The sequence below is a fragment of the Cibotium barometz genome, chromosome 9 (genome assembly GCF_041138505.1).
Source record: "Cibotium barometz isolate CiBa-2024 chromosome 9, ASM4113850v1, whole genome shotgun sequence".
Taxonomy (NCBI): Eukaryota; Viridiplantae; Streptophyta; class Polypodiopsida; order Cyatheales; family Cibotiaceae; genus Cibotium; species Cibotium barometz.
The window spans coordinates 25,175,458-25,202,467 of NC_141054.1; the positions used below are offsets into that span (position 1 = coordinate 25,175,458).

The window sequence follows — 27,010 nt, forward strand, 5'->3', positions numbered from 1 at the left end:
TGCTTATAGGTTTTGATCCTGGCATAACTTCGATGCCATGGTCTATTTCTCTAGATGGTGGTAAACCATCTGGTAAATCATCAGGAAAAACATCCTGAAATTCCTCTAATAAATTCATTAAGGTATCTACGTACTTTTTCTTTTATGTGTCATTCACCTTGGATTTTTTCTTGTTTGAATTACATGCATACCAAACAGGGTTTTCAAACAGTGGGCCTCGTCCAAGGTTATTTTGTTTTCCTTGTTTGTCTACGCAAACATCATTTATCGTTTCATCTACGGAAACAGAATTCAAAAGAGGGTAACAAGCATATACCTCTGCTATCTGGTCTCTGCGGACCGCTGTACACAGCTCCATGGAGGAAATAAGTGGTGTGGCAGGGACAGTACGGTCGCCCTGCAGGGTAATGACTCTACCTCCGTGCTCAAAACATAGCGTATTATGTAAGTAATTCCGAGCTAGACTAGGGCCCAAGCCATACAGCCACTCCCTGCCTAGATATACGTCTGCTCTGGCTAAGTGCATGACCTGAAAGTCAAGCGGAGCCTTGTAGTCCTGCATAGATAATGGGACCCCCAATACTACGGTATTCCATACCGTTTTGTCATATCCGTTGGCTAGGCCAACAGTATATTCATGATCACTCCGGGTCTCAGTCAACCCCAACTTCTTGACTAACGAGTAGTTCAAGAAGTTGTGGCTACCTCCATTATCAATAAAAACTGTGACTCTACGGCCACCTATGGTGCCATACATGCGCACCATGTCATGCGGACCTACAGTAGGCTGCCACATCGCTGGTGTCACTGAACAAGCGTGATGCTCATCACAATGACACACTATCACCTCTCTGAACTCTGCGGAACTGAGAGGGAGTCTCTGCACTGTATGCAACTGCCTAGAAGATTTACCATCTTTTTTCGGCTCGTTGCCACTCGTGCTGGCTTTAGGCTTTGGACACTCAGCCTTCGTGTGCCCTACTTCATTGCAATTAAAGCAGCGATTTTCCTTTCGCGCTTTAATATACTGCTCTTTCTTGTCGATTTCGTTGTCTCTTTTCTTCTTGGATGGTCGCGGTTTTTTAGACCAATGACCACCCTGTCCTTGCTGGTCCGTCCTATCCCCTTGTTTATCATTGCGGAACCCTTTTCTTTTGAGACCTGACCTCCTCTTTTCACTACCCTCGGCCCTGCTCGAACCACCACGCGCACTACGGCGCTTGATGTCATCAAATATCTGTGCATACTTAATTGCCTCTGCTAAGTCTTTAGGCTGTAAGGGCTCTACGTACTCAAGGTAATCATCTTTGAGACCTCTTTTAAAGCCTCGCAATGTCTGGAATGCATCGATTCCCTTTAGCTTGAGTACTATCTCCCTATAGTCTGAGATGTACTGAGTTAGGGATTTGTTCTCCATCGAGCACTTGTCCCATAACTCCCAGCTTCTCTCTGCCTCATTAACAGGGAAAAATTCTTTTCGAAACATCGTTTCAAACTCTGTCCAAGTGGCAGGGCGAGTTGTCAAACTCATCCACCACTTGTACGCTTTGCCGGTTAATGAGAGGCTAGCCTCTACGGGCTGTATACGGCTAGGCTGCTGTCGCAGCGCGTGCAAATCTGACCCCTTCGCTAGAAACATATTGACTGAGTCCTTGTTTCTCTCCTTTTCCTCGCCACCAAAACTAGGCGGCTTTAAGTCTTTTAATAATGACGAAGCTGTCGCTACGGACGGCCCCGCGGGCGCATCGGCCTGTACTCCTGCAACCACTGGCGAGGCTACGCTCATCCGTGCCGCAGGAGCTCGGCTACCACGGGGAGTCGGAGTACTAGCCGAGGCGGCTGTCAGTGCATCTAACCGTGTGGAGATGCTCTGTAGCATCGTGACTAAATCAGCCTGGACTTTACCCATATTGTTCAGTTTGGCATTAAGATATTTAAACAGTCCACTAGAGAGCTCCGTCTCTGTCAGGACATCAGCAGGGTCCAATAGGTCATAATCGTCGTCATCATAATCCAAGAGGTCCTCCTCGGTCCCCTCGGCGACGTCGGTGTTCATGTCCTCTGGCTCATCGGCCAGAAAGGGGTCATCTGCCAATGCGGCCGCTGCGGGCTCGTTGGGTCCTAAGGAGGGGTCAATAGACGAGGAGGGCGCTGGCGGATCACGCGTGATCGACGAGCGCACTCCGGACCGAACAACGGTTGGGCGTTTACGGCCTGACAATTCGGTCGGGGTCAAACCCGCGACCGAGGACAAGAGACTTGAAAAACCTAGAGAAGTAGAAGGCGGTGGGGACACACTACGCCTAGCAGACATCTTTAATTCTTGCAAAAAACAATGCGAGAACTCGGAAATTACTAAAAAAAAAACGCTAATAAAATGAGCAGTGGTGGAGAGAGAATAGTCACCCCCCTTTACGGTTGCCTGTCGATTTGTGTTTCCTGCGAGCCTCTACAAGCGTCGCTAGTCCGGGATGCTCCGATCCACGAGAAAAAATGCCTGCGTTTTGCTTGCTGTGTGTGATGGGGAGAGAGAGAGAGAAATGAAATGTTATATTAACGTCTTCAAAAGACCATAATGACCTATGAGACCAAAAGTTACATCATGGTGGATCTGATACAATGTCTGGATAAAAAAACCCAGAAAATGAAAAATAAAGATGATACTACTGGCACCTAGAAAATGAAACTGGAACTGGAATATAGTGAGGGGGGGTACGCTATGGAGGTGAGTGGAATATAGTGAGGGGATACAATATCATGTGGGACGGAGGGATACAGTATGGAGGTGCCTCCATCTCATAATATGTGCCGCATCGGACACTGGCGGATCTCCTCAATATCCTTTGTGGTCAGCACCCTAACTGGGTGTCCCGCATGCCTTGCAAGAATAATCCGAATCCGCCGCTGCAACCTCCGTCTATGCTGGGATGCCCTCCTCCGTAGTCGTGGGCGTCTGGACCACCCAAGCTCAATCGCACGATCAATCAGTGTACCCCTGGTGTGGGCGGTATCCATGTCCTGCTGCTGCTGTGGTCCATCTGGCGCAGTGATGGCTGGACTAAAGAAGTCTGTAATGTGCCTCTGAGTCTGGCTCTCTGTGCGCCTAAGCATGCTATCTCTATGTCTCCGCAGCTCAAGCAAGAACAATCCCAAACACCTCTGGTCCTGGTACCCCATGACTCTGGAAAGTGGTCCAAAACCCTCTCTGAATAAACAGTGGAAACGACCACGTATCTCATAGTATGCAGTACAATGGCATATATAATGCAGCTCTGTCTCTGGCTCCCCATGGCATACTCGGCATATCCTGGCCTCAGCTGGTATACCTCTATATCGGCCAATCTCAATCTCAAGCTGGTGTGAGGATGTGCGAATCTGACCAATAGCACATCGTACTGCATGAGACAAGTGTACATCCATGTAACTGGGTCTGATCACAAAACCATCTGCTGTGAGCTGAAGAAAATGCTCTCTGTAGAAAGCCATCTTCGTGCCCAGCTCCTCAGTCGGCTGTATCCATGTCCTCCTAATGTCTAGCTGAACTAAATCCTGACGGATGAGTCTGGTAATCTCTGTCCGTGTGAGAGTGAGAGAGGGTGCCTTCAGAGAATACTGGAAGGGAGGCAATTTGTCCATGCTAAAACCATGTGCCTGGAACCAAGATGTCATCTGTCCATACCAACAAGCCGTGTCTCCCTGTAAAGCTAACTGTCGGGAGGACTCCAGGGCGAGGCGTGCATATCTGTCTCGGGGGAGATCCCACAAGCCATGTATGTAGGAGACTGATCTCGTAAGAGCCTCAATCACCAGAGGGTGCAGCCGCCAGCTCTGCTCGAATAATCTCATGAGGTACCACAGCCTTGGCTCTAATAATCCTAGCAATCATAGATACCAAAGGCCTCTCCATACCTCTCCACCCGCCTACGCTGTGATGGCCCACTGAAGGTCCCCATATCTGCACTCCATAAAGCATAGCTGATGTCACTAGAGTGTCAAAAAGCCAAAGTTTCGTTCGAGGTTCCTGAAACTGAACCTGCGAACACATCCTCTCCAAACCACCCAGGGCTGCATGTGCTCTAGTCAATCTTGTCTCTGCTGCTCTCCTCATCGAAAACATTGGCCCACTGAATACTACCCCAAGATATGTATATGCATCTGTATACTCCACAATCTCTTGCCTATATGTAAATGTGGAAGCTGATCGCCTAACCCACTGTGGCGTGGTGTTAAACACCATAACCTTTGTTTTGCCAAGGTTGACAGACAATCCACTATCATGTGCAAACTCATGTAAAGCATCCAGATGACGCTGCATACCCTCAGGGGAGTTAGAGATCAACACAATATCATCAGCATATAACAATAGTGGGATCCATGTACCTGCTAGCTGGGCTCCTCTGTCCCCCAATCTCTCAATGTAGTCAGAAGCCTCATCCACATACATACCAAACAATGAAGGAGATAACGGGCAACCTTGCTTCACTCCTATAGTGGAGTGAACCAAAGTAGAGACCCCCTCTGGGGTGCGTACCTGTCCTGCAACTGATCTATATAAAGCCATAATCCCCCATATGAGCTCTGTGGGTACCCCCATCTCCTGTAATCGCCTCATCAATCTGGCTCTGGGCACTGTATCAAATGCTTTGCGGAAGTCCACAAAGCTACAATAAATCCGTCGCCCATGCGACCTGCCCTCCTCAATAATGGCCCGCAAAGTCAAGATGTGGTCAAGAGTAGAGAAACCTCTCCTGAACCCTGCCTGTCCCTCTGCTCGAATGCCAACTCTCTCTGCCCATCTACTCAACTGCTGCTCAAGAATGGATGCATACAATCGTGCTAGTGTGTGACCAATCATAATAGTGCGATAATTCCCTGGCTCCATAGGGTCCCCTGACTTGAAGATAGGCACGATGGTGGACCTACTCCAAGTCTCGGGTAAGCCTTCGCACATAGCACGATTGAACATCACTGCTAGAAGCTCTGCCAGCATGTCTCTCGCATGAATAAAGTGCTCAGCGACCAATCCATCATGATCATATGCTCTCCCAGTCTTCATCCTATCAATGGCCTTCCTTACCATCTCTGCGGTAAAGAAAGTACATGTCTGTGGGCATGGTGCTGGCGGGTCAGGAAAAGGTGTTTGTCCAGGAACTGTATATAGAGATGCTGCATAACTACCCCAGACCTCTGTAGAAGTGATGGCCAAAGCAAGGGAGGACTCATGAAACAGACGCCAAGCCTCCCTCGAATCCTGGCTCAAGAACAGCTGGTATAATTCCTGCTCTAGCTGAGGAAGGAAGGCCCGCTTCTTCCTTCGCACAAGGCGTCGGAAGGCAATACGTGACTGTCGGTGAGTAGTGACTCCCAAAGCAACCTCCTGCTGCAGTCGGGCTCTGGTCTCTCTGCACTCCTCATCATACCAGCTGTTCTGGGGCATACATCTAGAACGCTGTCTCTGTCCAGGTTGAGTATGTGGATATGCCTCTCTCGCTGCATCATGTAAAGTCTCTGTCAGTATATGGGTCAACTCCTCCAAAGGTCTCCCTGGCTCCTCTGTGTACAGACGTCTATAAATCCCATCTGTGTAGACAGCATCAGTCTCTGAGGTAAAAGTATATCGAGTGTGATCTGCCCCTCGTGTCCTCTGAGCTGTGGTAAAGTGAAAAGAGATAGTCAATGTCAACAATGCATGATCCACTACTACCCCAATGGGCCGAGATCCAACTGTGAAGTCCTCAATGCATGAAACAAAGCTGGGCATAGCCATAACATAATCCACTGTGCTAGCACCATGTCTATGTGGAAAGCAAGTAAAGCTGCTGACGGAAACCTCTGCAAGCCATTAAGTATGGCCAACCCATGTGCAGTCCCCATATCTACCAAATATCTCCCATACTCTGTGCACTCCACATCCTGTGAGCGTCTGTCTAATCCCATATCCAGAGTGTCCAGCTCTCTCAGCATCTCCTCCGAGGTATCATAAAAGGCTGTCTGGCGGTTGCCCGTCCGGGCATTAAAGTCCCCTAACAGGATGATGTCTCCATCCCTAGAGAACTCCCATATGTCATCATCTAACACAGAGAGACTGCCCTCTAGGTGCTGCATATGTCGATGTACTAGGAGCAAAATAGCATATGGCAATATACAGGAATTTGCCTGTGTCGGCCCTCAGTCTCACCCACATATATCTGGCCTGATCATCTCTCCGAACGATGTGTAGAAGCGGTTGCAGCTCCTCCCTGAAAAGAACTGCCACCCCTCCTGATCCTCTACTACTGTGTACCGATCTCGTCCCTACTCTGCAAGCTGTCTCCCATCTGTATCCTGTCACCTGTGGCATCATCTGACCAGGGGCCTGGTGAGTCTCCGAGTAGAAGACTATATCTCTATCTCTAAAGCTGTCCTCAAAGGCACCTACATCAAGTCTGAGGGATCCATTGCAGTTCCAGGCTGCCAGCTTTAATTTGGTCCCATAGGTCTCGCACCGTCATGTAGAGAGAGAGAGAGAGTTCTTCCCTTCAAAAATGTCTTGGCCGCCTCCCTCCACACACTCCATTGTGGAGATAAGGATGAGGAGATGAATGGTCGAAAACCATTGAGTGGGCTCCGGTCCCCCGGTCACGCGCGGACCCTGACGACCCCATCGAACCACGCTCTGATACCAGTGTTAGATGCCTGTAACGCTGCTATGGGCGTTACCACAAGAGGGGACGGCCTCTGGCTCACCACCTAGCCATAGAGGAAGAATAAGGATTGCCCCTCATCCCCCAGGCTATATAGTGTGTGGCCTGCCGTCCACACTAGCTTGGTCGCCCATGACTCCGCATGGGCGTCCTCTCCCACTGAACCCCGGACATGGCCATCCGGTCTGCCGTCGGTCACAGGCATTACAGCTTACGTGACATCGCATCTGCATCTCTATGTACCACATGTATTTTGTTACGAAGCTCCTCCTTGTAAAGTATTGCCACTCCTCCAGATCCTCTGGTACCTCCCACTGTGCGTGGCTGAGGGCGGAAAACTGATTACCATCTATAACCCCGGACGTCAGGAAGCCTCTTGTTTGTGCACTGATGGGTCTCCGTATACATAGCAATATCATGTGTCTGAAAGTATCCTCATAGCAATATCATGTGTCTGAAAGTATCCTCAAAGTATCTTGCATCTGCTCTAAGGGCTCGTTGCAATTCCAGCAAGGTCTCATAGGCCGCACACCGTCAAGCGGGCCTCCTCTCCGTAATGATGACTCGGCCATCTCTGTATACCGCCTATTTCCCCTCTTTCCTTGCCTCAAGCACATGCGGCATGTGTTCCTTCCGGTGTGCTATCTGTGCCGGTGTAAGGTCCTGATCCAAATAAATCTTTTCCCCCTTAAGGGCCATCCTTTTGGAGAGGAAGGCCTTCTTCTTCTCCAAGTCACCAAACGTGATGATCAATATCTTCGCCCTGGTTTCATCTCTGCCTACTCGCCAAGCTCCGGTAATGGGTACATCAGTGGCTCCAATTTTTGTTGCAAGAGCTTTTGCATCCTCTTGGGGATTTCCCTTATCTTCCCACCCAACTACACGTACATGTAAGGCATGTGCCCGTCTCTTGGCTTCCTCTTCCAATGTAGCATTCATCACCTACTTCAATCCATGGGTTGACTTCCTCAATTTGTTTCTTTGTGGCACTGGCAATTTCAGCCCATGAATGCATTTCCTTCTCACCTGCAGCCACTTTTGCCTTACATGATTCCAAAGTGTTTTGCATTTCTGTGATGTCTTTTTTGCGGTCAGCCATACATGTCTTCAAAGTGCCTTCGTACGATGCAACTGTTGTGCCAATCTCTCAGAGCATGTCATCCTTCCATTTCTGCATCTCTTTTTTCATTTCCGTGTGCATCAAGGCTTGGGCTAATTCCATCTCAACCCGTACTTGGGCTTGCATTTCTCCCTTCAATTGGACATATATCTCTTCCTTCAGCGTTTCGTATATCACTTTCCTTTGGGCATGCATCTGCTCGGTCCATTCCTTTTCAAGCTCCTATCGCATGGTGTTCATCTCTGTCCTTATGTGAAGTTGTAGCTTCTCATAAAGGGCCTCATCTCGTCGGGCCATCTTCGTAATCCTTCGTGAGCCAGGGGACATGATTCCTTCCCTCAGTCTTCTGCGGTAGGCATTGGGTGCCTTCGTGGGGGTGTGAAAGGTTGTCTCACCATCCTGTTCCCCCTCCAGGGGTTGAGACATGTTTTCCCCTACTAGTTGCTGCCTTGGGGGCGTGAGCAAGGGTTGGTGAGAAAAGCGAGAACTGGGAACTGGCTGCGCACAGAGTACAGCAGAGAGGCGTGCAGGTGGGTCCGCATAGAGCAGGCACAGGTCAAGCCCGCCAGCCTTCTCACACCAAAAAGTCTTACCACGTGCAGTCCAGACCTGTCGCCAAAGAGAGAGAGAAGATCGTTTCTGTCCTGTGTGCCCAGCCGACCAGCTTTTTCAAAGAAAAACCACCCACGTATGCTGCAGCCTGACTGTGTGCCCAAGGAGAGGATCAGCCAGTCGCCTGTGTGCCTCTGTGTCTCCTGCCGCACCCTTCACAAGAGTGTGAGAGAGAATTCAATGTGATGAGAGAGAGAGAGTTCTGCCCGACTGCACCTCCTGTGCCTGACTGTTTGCAAGGGGGAGAGAGAGAGAGAGAGATTAAACTGGTCGGCTTTCTCTGTTCAGCAATGCCCCCCTTGTTTCTCCTATAATCTGCCACCTTCCACAAGAGAGAGAGAGCCTGCTCAACCCTGTGCGCCTTCTGTGCTGCAGCCACTGGCTTGCCTCTACAGACCTGCGCAGGATGGTGACTTGCTGTTCGCGCTGGCTTGCCTCTACAGAGGTTGACTTGCAGGGTGGGTGGTGAAAGCGAGAGAGAGGAAACCAGCAAGCGGAAGAACTTCACAGCTGTACGGCCAACTCTGTGCAGCCTTCTGTACGGATGACAGCAGGCTGAGGACAGCAAGCGTTGAAGAGTGCAGCCATAACCCCAAATTGGCAACCACTAGCATTTAGTGGTTAAGAAGCTGTCCTGTTGCTGTACTGTGCGCACAAGAGAAAAGAGAAAAACAGCCGTCGACTACCTCAGAAGATGGGAAGACGGTTCCTGTATGGCCTGTGCAAGAAAACCACATGCCCACATGATCATACAACCATGGGTGGCCTAGAATAATATCCACATGATCCCAAATTGGCAACCACTAGCATTTAGTGGTTAAGAAGCTGTCCGGTTGCTGTACTGTGCGCACAAGGGAAAAGAGAAAAACAGCCGTCGACTACCTCAGAAGATGGGAAGACGACTCCTGTATGGCCTGTGCAAGAAAACCAATGCCCACATGATCATACAACCATGGGTGGCCTAGAATAATATCCACAACCATGGGTGGCCTAGAGAGAGAAAGAAAGATATATTAACGTCTGCAAAAGGCCAAAATTGGCCCGGTCTCAACACCAGCAGGAGGTCCAGGAGCAGCTGGCACATTTTCGCTCTAATCTAGGACGCATGTTCCAGACATTTACGGCATCCTCAGATCGGATTATGACATATTGTACCCAAACTATGGGACTGGATGGAGTTAGGAGTAGATAACATATCATACTTGTATCACCCCTTCAGCATATAGAGATGCATTAGTAGCCCTAGTACTCCATCCACACCCTCTCGTTTGTACACCACTATTGAGTCCCCTATGGTCGTGTTGTCATACTTGTACATTTTATTCTCACTCCACATTTTCCTCTTGATGACTGGAGGAACATCATTGTACTACTTGTTTGTCTCCGATCTCTCTGTGGTGTAGCCGTGGTGTCTGGTAGCCGGCTAGTCTGGGTCGTCGCCTAGCTCGAATCTCCTCCGCTCGTGAGATGTCACTCCCAATGTGTGTGGCTGGGCTACTGGTGCCAATCTCTGGAAGAAGTCAGTCAACTGGGACTGTCTTCCTCCGCTATGATGTGCGGGTGTCTGAAGCAAGATCTCCCTGTGTCTCTGTAGTGCTAGTAGTAGTCTGCTTAGCTGTCTCTGGTCCGATCTCTCCCAGATTTGTCTAAGTGATGTGGTCCCTCTAAAAACCTCAGGATAGCCTGCCTTGATCTCCTGCAAAGCACCACACTGGCAAACAAAATGCTCCTCTGTCTCTACCCCCGTCTGGCATAATCTGCAAATGCGCTCTGCTCGAGGGATGCGTGCTGCTCTCCCAGTCTCGATCTCTAGTTGGTGTGATGAGACTCTTAGTCGCCCAATGGCTACTCTGGCTCCATGTGATAAGTGCTCCAAGTATCGTGGTCACTGGATGAAGCCGTCTGTGGAGGTGCTCAAGAAGTGGTCTCTGTAGTAGAGCATCTTCGTCGGGAGTGGCCGACTGGGAGATAGCCAAGTCTCCTGTATGTGGCCCTGCCAAATGTCATGTCTCATGACTCTGTTCCTCTCTGTCTGAGAGAGGCGTCTGTGTGGTGGAGCTAGGTCATACTGTAAGGGTGGTAATCTGTCAATATCAATCCTGTGTGATGATATCCACTGTACCACCTGGGAGTACCATGACCAGGTATGTCCCTCCTCAGCAAGCTTTTTGGATGCCTCAAAAGCAGCCCGAGATACCCGATTTAGTGGGAGCTCCCGCATCCTATGTATTAAAGATATAGTTTGGAACATGGCCTCTACTAACATAGGTGGTACAGCAAACTCCGCTCAAAGGATATCATGTGGTACTGAAGGTTTGCTGCGGATCATCCGTGAGAGCATCAAAATCTGAGGGCGCTCTATCTGTGTCCATGAGGATGTAGCCAAACCTGGTGCCCATACTGCTGCTGCATACATCAATGCTGGAGTAACTAGTGTATCAAATAGCCACCCCTTAGTACGGGGCTCCTGGAAGTGTGCCTGGTGACACTGGCGTTCCAAAATTGCTAGTGCTGCGTACCCTCGTGTCACTCTGTCTCTGGCTGCCTGTGCCATAGAGAATCTCCCTGATGAAGTGTGATCCCAAGGTATACATATGAGCCCACCACCTCTACCTGTCCCCGGGCTAGTGTAAGGATAGTCTGGCATCTGACTGCTGCTGATGTATGAAAGACCATAACCTTGGTTTTCCCAAGGTTCACTGTGAGTCCTCGCTCCGCACAGAAAGTATCCAGGGCCTGTAGATGCCTTTGTAGCCCTGTTCGAGTATCCGACATAAGAATAATATCATCAGCATATAATAGAATGTGTACAGTCATACCTGAGATGTCAATCCCAGAGCCTCCTCCGTGTATGATGTAGTCTGCTACCTCGTCGATGTATAAGCCAAAGAGTGTCGGGGAGAGAGGGCAGCCCTGCTTCACACCAATGGTGCTGGCAATCATATCTGATAGTCCCCCTGGGCATCTAACTCGTCCAAACACTTGCTCATATAATCTGTAAATCCCCCACATCATGTCGGGGGGTATGCCCAGTGTCTGTAAGCGGTGGAAGAGGCGCTCTCTCGGGACTGTGTCGAAGGCTTTGTGGAAGTCCACAAAACAGCAATGGAGTCTCTCTCTCCGTGCCCGAGTTTGGTCAATCAGGCATCTCAGGGTGAAAATGTGATCAATAGTAGAGAAGGCTCCCCGAAAACCTGCCTGACCAGGGGCACGAAGCCCCTCCCTCTCAGCGTGTGTGCTCAATTCTGCCTCCAGGATAGCCCCATAGAGTTTGGCCAAGGTATGACCAATCATGATAGTCCTGTAATTACCGGGGTCCAACATGTCCCCAGCTTTGTGGATCGGTACAATAGTGTGCATCGTCCACTCAGCCGGGAAACCTTCTACCAGAGCTCTGTTAAAGAGGTAAGCAATAAAAGGAGAGAGTGTGTCAGCTGCATAAATGAAATGCTCACCCTGTAAGCCGGTGTTATCCTCAGCTCTCCCATGTTGGAATCTATGTATAGCTTGAGATACCATATCGGTAGTAAAGAAAACCGATGAGGTCGGTGGAGTCTCGGTGGGGCGAGGGATGAGTGGCTGGTGCGGAACATCATAAAGCCCTTGTGCATAACTCTGCCAGCGTTGAGGATTAGTAATCGGGGTGGGGGGCGTGGCTCTCTGAGTCGTCGCCAAGCAGTGGCTGCATCTTTGCTCATGAGCATGTGGTAGATGTCCCCGTATTAAGCGTCTACTAAAGACCCAATGGGCCAATGAGACCAAAGTGATACAATAATGTCCATGGCATATCTCATCATGGAATGGAAAATAAAATAGAAAGAAAACATAAACATATCTCACTGGGGTGATACAAAACTGTCTCGGGAAACTCATCATGGAATACTAAGAACCTAGAAACATGAGAGCAACATCAGCTCCGAGTAGATGGTATACCACTCTCCAAAATATCAAGCATGGGGCTAATGAGTATTTTCGAGAGGTCTCCCTCAGCTATGTCACGTGGAAAGGTAGCTTGATGGCGGTGGAGTATGTCCTGGATCTGGAGCTGATGAGGTGATCGTGGCTGACAGGGGGGGGGGGCGAGGGCGTCGGGCACGCTGGAGTGTAGAGGCTCGGTCCGAGATAACTCCTCTTGGGCGGGGTAGGTCGAGAGTAGCTCGTGGAGGGTCCACAAGATCCACTATGTCGGTGTCCTCCACCTCCTGGGTCCGGAAGAAACTGGTGATGGTTGGCTGGCGAGGGGGGGGCGGGGTGGTTGGGGCCGAGGCTCCCTCAAGGTGTTCCTATGTCTGCGGATCTCAAGCAGGAAGAGGCCCAGGCAATGCTAGTCTTGGAAGTCCATGATCCTTCCCTCATGAAATAGACAGTGAAACCTCCCGCGGATCTCATAGTATACTGGGCAGCGGCATATGTAATGCAAGTATCTGCACTTCCTGTCTTTAATATTTCTGGGAATTTGGACTTGTTCACCCACCTTGGTTTCATTGGTATTAGAGTCCGGTTTCCTTGCTCATACCTTTGTGGAATATTAGTCTACTTTCAAGGGATAGCTCCACATTAAGGTTGCTAATTGAAGATGGTTGATCGTTCACCCTCTCATGTGAGTACTTCCCAAGAGAGACACTTATTTGTTCATTTGGAACTTGATCTTGAGGAGGCCCTCAGACTTAAGCAGAAGGAAGTGGAGGAGCTTCAAGCCCGGCTTCGCATGGAAGAAGAGAAGCTTGAGAAGAGCAAAGCTGATTCGGAAGCTAGATGGGTTGAAAAGGTAAACAAATTCTTGATCCCTCTCATGTAGAGCAAGAGTCTTCTCTATTTGCGGATTTTGCCAATCAATTGCAGGTAAACCCCATAGATTTAGCCCTTTCGTACCTCATAAAGAAAGGTAAGGTGGTTTTGGGGAAGGATGCAAGTCTTTAATTTGTGAAACCCTTTCGGGATGTGCAAGGAAGTGGGGCTGCCTGGACAGCCCAGACACATGCACAAGAGGACACTCACACTCTATCAATGCATTCACCAGCACCTCGGGTGGTGCCTTTGCCTAGATCCCTTTTTGGTGGACCTCATGCAGGTATGCAAATGCACGAAGAGAGTCCTGGTGACTTGCAGCCCAAAGCCTATGCAGAAAAGGCTATGCATGGAATTCCAAAAGCCATGTTTATGCAGGATAAAGGCAAGGTGCCTAATGTATGTATTAAGAAGAACAAAGGACAAATGTGTGGTGGTGATGTAGTGCCTAACAATGCAGGTAAAGGGGAAAAGAATGTAGGACTCCAGCCCTCAGCATCGGGGGAATGTAGAGTTTAAAACAGGTAATAAACGGGTAAAAATTGACGATCATGGGGATTTGCATGTAGATAAGGCACTGGCCTTTATGGCTCAATTTGAGATAGCCTTTTTGGAAGAAGATTATACAGAGAAATCAAAGCTTCGACAAGTCGGCCATCATCTCAAGGGTACTGCTAGCTCTTGGTGGTTGGCTGAGAAGCTTCTAGGCATTATTGCACCAAAGACTTGGAAAGGTTTTAAAGAGACATTCCGCAAGCAGTTCCTACCTCCCCATTTTGAGAGAGATATCACTAAAGAGTGGGACTCTCTTGGGCAAAAAAAACATGAAATGGTGCAATCATACCATACACGCTTTTGGTTCCTCAAGCTTTTACCTTTTCTGCATATCTCTAAGGTAGAAAAGCTGAGAAAGTTTGAAGCCGGTTTACACCCTATCATTTAGGACAGCTTAGACCTCTACCCTCGTGCTAATTTTCAGCAGGAAGTTCCCTCAGCCATGGTAGCTGAAAAACTGCATGTGAAGCACCTCACAGATAGGAAAAATGCATGTTTGGGTAAGGACCATAAGGCTGGTCCGAAATTGCACAAATTGGGACAGCAAAAGAAGCCCGAACCATGTGATGCAAAGGGGCACAAGAGGGCTGCAAATGCTGAATCAAATCAGCCCCCTAAAAAGAAAGAAAAGAGGGACAATCTGGGCCTCACTAGGCAAGATAAAGTAGAATATGTGGAGGGCAAATGTTTCTGGTGTGGCAGTAAAGAGCATGTGCTTAGACATTGTCCGAAGTGGTTAAGCGAGAAGGATAAGAAGCCACAAGTTAATAGTATACCGGATGTACAAGAAAAGACTTCTCATGCTCCAGTTGAGAGACAGTTAAAGCATGGGGTCAACTCAAGAATTGTTTGACAATTGCTCACCTCATCTCATCTTAGATGGTTGTTTCTTTGGGCCTTAGCATGGATGATATGGGAATAGAGATTGATGGACCATGAGGACTTTTTGATTGCTCCATTGCAGGGATGTGATATGTTATTGGGAATGCCTTGGCATGCATGCCTGAATCCGAGAACAGATTATAAGAATAAGAAACTAGTAATAACTCACAAGCATAAGAAGCACACTATTGATGTAGGATTAGCTGGAGACACTATTCCAGTTACATATTTAATAAATAAATGAAAAAGTGTTGGCCCTCTTGGATTCTAGGGTTAGGGTATGGATAGCAATGAAGCACACACACACTCATAGGAAGCAACACGACTGGGAGCAGGAGTGGGAGAAGTACTTGCACGTATATTGAATGATAAGAAAATGAAGTACAAGTACAAGATATAAAGTGTAGTGTCCTTTCACACTAGATGTCCAAGGGGAAAAACCAAATGGAAAAAAGTGCCCTTGGTAAGCCCATGTTCACACATAGCACTACTAATTTGTAAGATCTGTAAGATGCCTTCAAATCCCCCTTGTTGTGATGTTGTGAACCTGTACAAGGTAGCAGATCACTCCTTGTAGAAGAGTAAGCCTGGGCTGTGCATGAATTTGCTTGACTGGGACACACCAAACTGAATATCTGGGCGTGTATTGCACAAGTATATGAGGCAGCTCACTGCCTGACTATACAGGCTTATGTCATAAGGTTCTCTTGCATCATACATGCTCAATTTGAGCCCGGGTTCTACAAGTGTAGAAATAGGCTTACAATCCTGGAAGCCAAACTTATGCAGGAGTTTCTGTATGTATTTGGATTGAAGCATAAAAATGCCTTCATTCATCTGCACAAGTTGTATGCCCAAGTAATAGTGCAATAAACCCAAATTTGACATTTCAAATGAGGTCTTTAATGTAGCTTTGAAAGTTGAAATTGCATCCTCATTATTTCTAGTCAAAAGTATGTCATCCATGTAGAGTATGAGCATAATCAAAATACCATGATCCTCTTTGACATAGCATGCAAGACTAGTTTCGAGGCTTGGGGAAGCTTGGAACTAGGCAGGCTGATTGACGAGCTGAGTTAGGGAAATACTAACGGGCGGGCACCCAAGTATGGATGGGCGGGCGGCCAAGTGTGGATGCCCGATGACCAGCCAAGAGCCTATAAAAGGGTGGCCAAGGTTAGTTATTGGGATATAGAGAGTCTCGCGAGTTTGTGAGAGCTCTATGGTCTTGGAGCTTGGATCTAGTGCAGACGTGCACCTGCTTTGCGCAGCCGAGGCCGACAGCAGTCTCGAGGCCCGCGAGGGCAGCTTCGTGGCGGTATGGGACGTCGCGAGGAGGAGATTGGTCGGTACGTCATCCTAGTTAGCTCAGCTCGTGGCTCGGTGGGGACAGCCACGACTGTGGGCTCGCCCACGGCTGTCATGGTTGGGAGGTGAGTCACAGGCCTGCACCCCCTTGCTTGTTTGTTTGTTCGTTTGTTTGCAGGATTCGAGTTTCGAACCAAGATCGATCATGAGGGGATTCGTGGGGATTTGACAGAGAGAGCGAGAGTAATCCAGCCTTGCGCCGCAGCCCGCCAGTCCCCTTCCAAAGGAGAGATAGAGGGAAGGGTATTCAGCCCTGTGCACCCTGCTCCTCCTGTATCCGCCTTGCTTTTCACACTGAGAAAACCTTGCGCTGTAGTTCTGCCTGTGCGCTCTGGCAACCAGCCATCCAAGGAGAAACGCCCGTGTTGTAGTTCAGCCTATGCTCTCTGGTGACGAGCCATCCAAGGAGAAGTGCGCCACCACATCGACTCCACCACCCTTCCTCTTAATAAGGAGGCGCCTCAGCCTGTCACTCCTATACTTGGCAAACTTCGCATGCATATACAAAATTATGTCGACACAGAGGAGTTTCTTATCATGCCCTTGGAAGGATGTGATGTCCTGTTAGGAATTCCATGGTGTCATAGGAAACATTCAGTGTTGGATGCTTTCAACAGGAAAATCACAATTGTACATAGGGACAAGACTCATGTTCTGGATGTGAAACTGAAAGGAGAGTCTGTCCCAGTTATTTCTGCTTTTCGAACCTGAATTTTGAATGACCTGTACATTCGTATTATATGTTTGGCAATGTACAGTTTTGACATTTGTTGTCAATGACTTAATCAATGAATGAACTTTCAGTGCTTTGAAGTTGTATCTGTTACGCTTCAAATGAATGATTTACATGTTGTGACACTAATAGTACAAGATATATGCTATCGCCCTGTGTTGCATCCGGAAACATGCATTTGAAAGGCTTGAACCTGCGATGGCACAAATGGTAGTGGGGAATTCCTATCATCGCCCCGTGTCATCCGTTGGCAAGAGATACATGCGATGACACTAATCACCTGGGGAATCTTGTGATCGTCCTGTGTCATCCGTTTGCATGTAGACTTGCAATCGAGGTCGCTTGCTTCTTTCAAGAGGGGGGTATGTCAATAGGAGGTGAAACTTTTTGCAGTTGTTTTCTTTATTTACATTTCTTTATAAATATATATTTTTCTTTTCTTTCTCTTTGGTTGCTGTTGTTTTCCCCCGGGATCTCTTGGAAGGGTTTGGGCCATTGCAATGTCAGAATGGGTCAGCCAGTGGGACTCTGGACCAGTGGTTGGCTAAGCCTGAGAACTGCACTGAAAGATGAATGACAGTGTCCAGGACATGGCCACTGAATGAGGACATAGGCCGGTTTACACTAGTAAGTGGCCGCCACCGAAATGTGAATGTATCTTGAATTCTAAGCAAATTCTGAAGTGACCATAGTGGTCAAAGATGGTCAGGAGACCAGAAGGAATGCAGACGACATCATCCCTAAAATCTAGGGAACTGCTATTTTAGGCAGTGTCGGAATTGAAAAGTGTTCGCGTCAGTTTGTGCAAAATGTCAAGGGGACCAAAAGCTGGCAAAGGACTATTGTGAGAGTGTGAACCAGCCAGGAGATTTTTAGCTTGGAAGATTGCATGTGGAAAAGGCTTAAAAATGTGCCGAGTGTCAAATTTATGTGCATTTTCCACACTGGGAAGGGGGAAGCGTGGGATTTTGGGCTGAATGAGGCTCATTTGCAGCCATTATGGTGGATTGTTGCAGGTTAAGAGCTATTGTGGTGCACTCCCTTGCCCTGCAACTCATGTATTGAGGGTTGAGCTTGCTCCCCACAGCCTCTCTCTCTCTCTTGCAGACTATGGTAATGCTCTCATCAGATAAAATCAGGTACAGTTGTGTGAATTTCATGCTTATATGCAGAGGCTAGTTGCCTCCTTGAACAGGAACCGGTGTAGTTAGTTCCTACACCAAAGCAGGGACGGAAGAGGGTAATAACCTCTTCAATACAACGCTGTTTCAGCACTGTTTAGGTGCTGTTTTTGGGCTGTTATGTTGCCCGGTTGATGCCAGAATGCAGTAGGACTTTGCTAAGTCCTCCAGGACAGTACAAGGGTTAATTTGAGCTGAAAACAGGTCTGTGCAGAAAATTACAGCAAGCTGAATTGTGATGTTTTGGACTCCATTGGGTAGTCTGATGTCTATGGAAGTGAGCCTGTCAGTTGGGACTCATTCTGAGATGTTATGGAACAGTTTTAGTGCAGTTATGCTGGCAAATTTCTCCCAGAATTTGTAAAACTCAGCTGGTGCAAGTAGAGTGCTCTGTTGCACTCGTGCTTTGTATTTTCCAACTTTTTAACAATAAAGAAATACCGCAAGGGGCGCCGGACTTCGGGGCCAATGTGTTGTTGAGCGAGGGAGCAAGGATTCTGTGATTGTGTGTCTGAGTAAGTCCAGGTTATTTGTGAATGAATTACGCTTTATGTGTCCATAGACCGGTTTCAGGAGCAAAGTGAGTTGACTCCACAATATCATAATACAATAAAATAAGTGTGGTGTCCTTTCACACCTAATATCCAAGGGAAAAAACCCAAAGGGAGAAAAGTGCCCTTGGTTAGCCCATGTTCACTTGTGGCACTACTCATAGCATATATGCCAATACCTCCATATACTGGTCATAGAGGCATAATTCCTACTATGCACATGAATAAGCGGTATTTCTTTTGGCCAGGTATGCAAAAAGACATAGAGGCACATGTACGTGCATGTATCACCTGTCAAAAGGTGAAATTTTATAGGCAAAAGGCACCAGGCTTGCTTCAGCCATTGCCTATTCCCATGCAGCCATGGGAAAGTATTACAATGGATTTCACTATGGACTTGCCACGGACCCAAGAGGGTAATGATGCATTGTGGATAGGTTTAGCAAGCAAGCTCACTTCTTGCCAGTCAAAAAGACCATCAAAGCTGAGCATATGGTTAAAATATATCTTGCACAAGTGTTCAAGCATCATGGAATGCCGAAGTCCAGTGTGGGGGATAGAGATCCCAGGACTACAAGTCCCTTTTGGCGAGTCTTATTTGATAACATGGACACCAAATTGGACTTCTCATCAGCTTATCAGCCTCAAACGGATGGGCAAAGTGAGGCTGTAAATTCAGCCGTGTTGGATCTCTTGAAATGTTATGTGGCAGATCAGAAGTCTTCTTGGGAGAAGTACTTACCGCTCGTGGAATTTGCATACAACAACATGGTGCATGCATCTACAGGAAAGGTCCCGTTTGAGATTGTTTATAGTAAGGTGGTTTTGCCACCCATCCTTCGCACAAAAAATGAGATATTTGTAGCAGATGAGTATGTAAGAGACTTGGATATTGCTTTTGCTCAGGTGCATTGCAAGGTCACAAGACAAGCATAAAAAGACTGCCAACAAGCATTGAAGGCAATTGGATGTAAAAGAGAATGATTGGGTATTGCTGAAATTTGAGAAAGCAAGACTTACAAAGAGGCCTGGCAAAGAGGGTGCATATCCTAAGCTTGCAACCAGGTACTATGGGCCTTTTCGAGTTATCGAGAAGATCAATGAAGTGGCTTTCAGATTGGCATTGCCTAGTCATTGGCACGTACACGATGCTTTTCATGTGAGTCTCCTTCGCAAGTATGTAGGGCCGGAGCCCAATGAAACCGTCATTGAGGATCCACTGGAAGTGGATGAGCTTGAGGAGATCTTGTAGCCAGAGCAGATTGTGTATCACAAGGAACGGAAGGCAAAATTGCTAGGCGTTACCTTGTGAAGTTTAAGAACTATCTTCCCATTGATGCTAAATGGGTACATGAAGAGTTCTTCAGAGATTGCCCGCATGTGCTTTAGACATATTTGGATGCTTTTCAGTTGCGGACAACTGTTTAGAAGCGAGGGAGGATGTTACCATTTGGCTATCCAATTGGTCCACCTGTGCTTTCTCATCATGTATGTACATTGGACTGGTGTCCATGGCAGTTGTATATGCTAGGGATTGATGCCACTCATACAATACTATGGACTTGGCTTTCCGTTGGGACTTGTGCCTCTGTATACATGCCCGGAAATACCTGGTGGATTGGTGTTTCATTGGGTCTGGTACCTCATGTACTTGCCTGGAGCACGTCTATTTTGGTACAGTCTCATGAATGGGGATTGTTCATACCAATGCTGCATTGCATAGCATCTTTATGTGCGAACATGGGCACTTAGAAGGTAGTGTGAGTTGAATATCTTCATCGACAACCATATTGTTTTCATATGCATTGGTATGGAAATTTGGTCAGAAATGCCCATGACACTGTGTACTTGATTCTCCCAAGATCAATATACATAATTTGAGGGAGGGGCCGTCCGTTCCGGCTCATTGTGCGTCTCTTGTCAATTCAGCAAATTACATCTTGTATTATGGTTGTTGTCCATTAAATCTCAGTGTATTTAAGTGTATTGAGTAGCATTGTGTTTAACCAAACATTCCACACCTTCACCGGTGGAATTGCAGGTAAGTCCAAATGGCACTACCAAAAATAGAGTCTAAATTGGGTACAAAAGGCAATTTTATGTACATCTTGTGGTACCACACGTATTTGATGGTAACCACTCTTGAGATTAATTCGGCTAAAGTAAGTTGCACCTTCCAGCTTGTCCAGAATGTCATCAATGCGTGGAATTGGAAACCTGTTCGTTATCGTTACATTGTTAAGGGCAAGATAATCCACACACATTCTGTATGTTCCATCTTTCTTTTGCACCAATAACATAGGTGAACAATAAGGAGAAGAGCTGGGTTGTATCAACCCTTTCTCAAGCAAGTTATTTACTTGTGCTATAATCTCTTGTTGCTAACTAGCACTCACCCTATACGGAGGCCAATCAAGCGGTGTGCTTCCGGGTATCACATCAACATGGTGATCTTTGGACGCTCAAGTGGCAACTCACCAGGAAACGCATCTCGAAAATAATCACTATAGCGATGTAAGAAGTCTGCATGCTCTCGAATTAGTTGGTCAACATTCACTCTTTCATGCTTAGCACTCTCTCTTACAAAAACCAAGTAAGAACAAGCTGATTTCTTTATTACTTTATTGACATGTACATGACTGACAATAGGTATGGTACTTCCTGGAGTACCAGCATTCATAACAATTTCTCTACCTCTATGCATAAAACTGATTTTTTTGGCTTTGTATGATTTCTTTGGTTCCATGCGAGCATGCCAAGGCATTCCAAACAAAACATCACAGCCTGTGAGAGGAGCAACCATAAAACTCTCATGATTGAGATACCCCTGTATGTGAATGCGGAGCTTGCCAATAATTGGCGTTACATTAACTCCTTTACCCTCGAAAGCTGCATCTGCATTCATTTGTGTGCCATAGTCTGATACATCCAACCCTATGGTAGCAGCCATCTGCCCAAAAATGAAATTGTCCGTGGATGCATCATCAAAGAGAAATAATGCAAGTTGATCTTTCAACTGTCCCCATGCTTTACATATGAGTCTCTTAGTAGAATTGTGTCCTATATTTCCTTGTACATCTAGCTATACATGAGGCTTTACCACTACCTGCATTCTTTGGGTTTTGTGGGCACTTGGGATATATATGTGATCTTTACTACCACATCCAAAACATTTTCCATCATGTATGTAATCAGTCCTTTGCTGTTTTGACAACCCATGTTCATTACATTTGTGCCCCCCCCCCCCCCCCCCCCCCCCCCAGCTTCTTAGATGAGCCTTCCTTTGCATCTTGGGCATCTTTCTTATCACTCTTTAAGGGCTGTCCGCCCTTTTTCTGGTCATATCCAGTCCTCTTCTTGCCTTTAAAAGAATCTGAAAATGGTTTAAATTTATCCTGTTTCATATGTAACTTTTCAGCTACAATAGCCGAATGTGTTAATTGCTGAGTGTTTGATTCGGATACACCTCAAGACTCTCTTGAATGATCGGATGCAAACCGAACTCAAACTTTCTTTCCTTCTCTTCATCAGAAAGTGTCATGAAAGGGGTAAGTTTTAGCAATACCTTCCAATTTGGCAATGTAAGTCTGCACCCACTCCCCATTTTCTTGCTTCAACCAATCCCATTCTTTGTGCACATTTTTAGCAAAGTTTGGCGGTAAAAGGAATACACGTCCCGAGCAAGAGGGGAGAACCTTGTAAGTGAGGGACTGCAGCTAGGCAAGCAATAAAATATGAGGGAGGCATGCCGGCTATATATACCTTTACACGAAGGCAGCCGACTGGTGATAAATATCTCCACAACTGGGAAAAATACCCAAGACCATAAATGGGGAATAAATATGGGTAAAATACATGTGAGGGCAGACCCTCAGACTAACATGGTCAGCCCAAGAGGCTAAAATAGGACACCAAATAGGAAGCCAGCAAGTAGGGGATGATATCTAACAACCCTAACCTTGGGTTAGAACATCTCCTTAACCTTGATTATTCTAACCTCTGGTTAACACTGGTCCTAAGTCCAGTTAGGGATGTACTAGGGACTTTTAGTCGGAAGGAGAACATGTCGGCCCAAACATCATGCTCGGTGGGTCGAATGCGATTTACAACTACATGCACGGAGAAAGGCTACCACCTCCACGGAATTGTCTTGATTGGGAGGCACCTAAAAAACCGTAATCCACCGGGTTCCACGTAATCCGAGGGGGAAAAGGGGGGGGAGGGGGGGGGGGGAGGGGACAACAAAAACCAGGGAGGAGGCGATGACCGTTTTCATGGAAGCAAAGAATCGTCGAACCAATCGAAGCCAGATGGGTCTTGCGGATTCAGTAGCCAACAGCAGCCCAATGGCGTGAAGAGTCAAGTCAGCAGTCAAGATATAAGGAGCAGAGGGGTGACCTCCCTCCCTCCATCTAGATTGCGAGCATCGGCTGGGGGTCACCTCCAGGGAGGCCACAGACCATGTCGAGAGCTAGAGGTCCAGAGGTCCACATGGGAAAAATGGCAGTTGAGGGCAACATTAGTAGGGGAAGATGGAGCAGCTGTCATGGAGGCCTCTGGAAGGGGAAAAACCAGAGTGCACTCACATTTACCACATGAAAAACAGGAGCTAGAAAGCAGTTGGGAGATGGGAAGAAGGATGGGCAAAAAGAAGAGCAAGGAAGGGAAGAAGGGCGGGTAAAACCAGAGATTATGGCAGGCAAAAAACACAAAACCAACATGCAAGCAAGAAAAAACGGGGGGCAGTGCAGTACTGAAATGGAGGGGAGCAGGTAGCGAAGGGCAAAAATGTGTGAGGGGGCTGAGGGACTAAAGGAGGCAGGGGCCAAGCTTCTGTGGAAGTTCCAGTCCGCATGATATTGTATAGTAGAGTTAGATATTATGGACATTGCTTGTCCATCTCGAGTCTCCCATTCCTCTGCCCTTTTTGCATCACCAGGCTTAGGCTCTTTATTTTCAGCTCTGTTCCATAGATTTTTCCCAATGAGAATCATCGTAATAGAGAACATGCACATGGGGTAGGTAGTTCCTGGCACTATTGAGTTTTTCTTCAACATGTGCATGCTGTCTGTTGTAGATATGCTGTCCCCAAAAAAATGCCGAAGCAAATAGGGAGATAAGAGGATTTTGTACTTCAGGGTAAATGGGCTGTACAATCTCTTCAAAGCTGTTGTAATTCTTTTTCAAACTTGTAGAAGTACCCCAGGCTGACTGTAGATGGAAAAAGAGAGAACTGCTGCTGCCTTGGAACTTGAGCCTACCCCAGAATACTTCTTCGAGAATAGTCATCTGCTCCAACAATTGTCTGAGTATTCTGACAACCTGAATTTGTTTCAAAGCTGAGCATTCGATGCAAGTCTCTATCTTGGAACTCAAGTATGGGGCCAGGTCGCGCGTCTGCAATGTGTTTGGGAATGGCCACGGGCTTTGTTGAAATGAGGCTGTAGCTTGCCGCGGAAATTGATTAGTAAGTTGTTTTTGAATTTGTTTTTTTGCTCTCATCCATCCTTGCACAGCTTTGTTTAGCAGACGCAGCTTGGTTGGAGTTACTTCTCCACAGCCTAGAGCTTCAAAGCTTAACAAACCATCTTCCTCTCACCACAAACCCTGTGTTTTTCTCCTCCTTTCACGAGACTGCCCCAACCATTGGGGATTCACAGGTGTGGAAAAGGCTGGCTCTGAAACCACTTGTAATAGAAGCTTGTGAAAGAGAGAGTCAGGTGGGAGCACCAAAGTCAAGGACAATTCGACTAAGGAATGCAGGGTTTTTACTCAACGCTGAAATATGATGATGTGGCATACAAGGTTTGCCATTAGCTAGATCAAGGACTCAGAATTTCAAAAGACTCCTACAACCATAAAGGAATAACTCCTACATGCCTGTGTGTCTGTGCATGTGCGCCTGTATGTGTGTAGCTGTCCTTCAGCTTGAAGTTTGTGTTGTCTTCAAGTCATGAAAGAGAGGAAGCATCTGTATAGTTTTTAAGTGTATTTTACATAGTATATATACAAAAGCAAATTTGGGGGGGTTACTTTGTGTTAGTGGAAGGAAGAAAGGGTGCTTTTTTGTAGGATAGAGTTTTCAAATATTTGCCTGTGTTCAGATCATCTGTTAGAACAAATTCTTTTGTATACATGTTATGCTGTTCAGGGACATCAAGTGTGCGAACATTCTAGTGGACCAGGATGGAATAGTTAAATTGGCTGATTTTGGCTTGGCCAAATATGTGAGTGCCGATCTCTGAGGACCTTTTTTTTTTGTCAGCAGCAGATGACACACTGAAGATCATTTGGTTTTTATAATTAGAGTCATTTAAGAGTGCAACAACATAGTGCACAAGAGCTCGATAATATGGGGCTCTTAGCTGTAAAATGTATGCATGTTATGAGCAGCCTTAAACTCTAATTTTCAACCAGTATTTGATTTATAGTTCATCAATTGAACAAAGACACACTTCAGAGGTTCTGCACACATATATAGGCTGAAACCCCCCTTGTACAATGGCTGCCATGTGGTCAATCACTTCTAATGCTTAAACTGGCCTTTTACCACTGACATATTAACTAAGGCACTGGGCCTTTCCCTAGGCATTCCTCCTCACATTGGTCACTTTAACTAGGGGAGTCAATGCAGACATGATCAGTATCTCTCTCGCCTCTCCCATTTTTTTTCCCACTCTAAGTTAGCTCATAGAATGGTTATAGAAGTGCCATGGTATCATGTAAAACTGCACTCAAGAATAGAAATAGTGGCGTCTGCCAGTGCTGGTTAGGGCTTCTCCCTTTTAAAATTACCATTTCAGGCTACAGAGTGATGATGCCACTCTCTACAGCCAGAGTGTGGAGTTATCAGGTCTTCTAGGGAAATGAATTGTTTGTCATCAAATAGGGCATCTTGCAAGAGGGTTTCCTAGGTGAATGTAGCAATCCCATAGAAGGCTCATGGTGTAACCTCAACCCTAATTCAACTTTATAGTTTTGACATCACATACAGGCTGAGAGATCTGAGGTATGGGCCCAGGGTCTGAGACACCCCCACTACAAGAACTAGGAAACGGTTTCAGTTACCTCTGAATTGAGGAACTATCCCTGCTGATCCGCTTTCCCTCAATGCAAACCATTTTGATCCTTTGCTAACAGTACTGGGGACCTTAGGAGACAGCCAGTCTCTCCTGGTGTCACTCCCCATCTTGAATCACCCTGTGGAAATGACGCTCAGGTTAATGAGGTTTCCTCTCCACCTGCTCAGACAGAGTGGATTTTCTTTCCCACCACTGCTCACTCTTCACTCCTTACCAGAGGGGACTGGAGCATGGTATACTGGCACCTGGCTTATGCTCTTGAAGCAAGAATGTGTATTTGGTCTCCCACAACTAAGGAGGGAGCTGATCTTTGATCAGTTGTCTCCTGCAGTGATTGGGTACCCTAAATGCTCCATGGAACTATTTCCCCTAGGCGCTGATCGAATGATTTCCCCAATCTGGTTTTCCCAGATGTGGGTTTATATCTTTGACGTATGTAGACCTGCACATCCTATCTAATAGAGCTTAGGGCTACATCTATGGTTGGAAGAATAACAATATCGAAGGTTAATTATGATATATTGGCACTAAAAAAGAAATATTATATATAATTATATTTACCAAACATAATTATGATATATTGGAACTAAAAAATAAATATTATATATAATTATATTTACTAAACTGGTTAGAAAGGGAAAATGATCATGTCTAGATTCCGTGCTACGCATTGCTGACAAACAAGTAGTAAGCAAGATCTACAGGTGTTGGGTATGGACGAACTCACACTTGTAACTTTAATTATTGTGGTTATGCATCATCAATATTTGGGCATGCATCATCATGTGCAGTATATTATAAAGACATAAGACCTAGCTTGGATTTTTTGGTGTGATAGTCTGCTACACATGCAACCATGTGGTGGTGCGTTCAGTGTGATGCTTTGGGGTGAGTCTTGCAGTAGCAATGGAAACAGAAGGGGGATGTAGATAAAATTTCCTATGACTATGTTCTTATTTTCTGTTGAGGTTCTTCATGTAAACTTCTTTGCATATTAAATGTTTTCTTACGAATGTTTAAAGATGAACAAGTTCTGTCTTGTATGCAGATAAAGGAGCAAGGCATTCCTTTCTCTTTGAAGGGAAGCCCATATTGGATGGCTCCAGAGGTATAGCTTGTATTCAGTAACTTAATTACTAATTTCAAAAATTTCAGAGTCATAGGCATATGCTTCTGTGTTTTCTGGCTATATTATGCATCTCTTTTGTACAGGATCATAAAGCACTTCATACTAAAATTGCTTTAACCATGTGATTTTGTTAAGCACAAGGAGTGTAAGTTATAAAAATGATAATGGTTTGCTAAGCTGGTCCCCATACACACACACACACACACACCAAGAAACATTTACATTCACGAAAACAAAATCAAGAAACGTTTAAAAATGATAATGGTTTGCTAAGCTGGTCCCCATACACACACCAAGAAACATTTACATTCACGAAAACAAAATCA

General features: G+C 46.5%; 1 protein-coding gene across 1 annotated transcript in view; it reads left to right on the plus strand.

Annotated features, from left to right (window-relative positions):
• The window catches only part of LOC147635370 (uncharacterized), a 59,909-nt gene that overhangs the window by 28,447 nt on the left and 4,452 nt on the right, over nucleotides 1-27,010 (plus strand). The window contains exons 6-7 of the mRNA XM_086802624.1: nucleotides 24,625-24,700; nucleotides 26,604-26,663. Coding sequence (XP_086658750.1) covers nucleotides 24,625-24,700; nucleotides 26,604-26,663 — 136 coding nt within the window. The remainder of the gene's footprint in view (nucleotides 1-24,624; nucleotides 24,701-26,603; nucleotides 26,664-27,010) is intronic.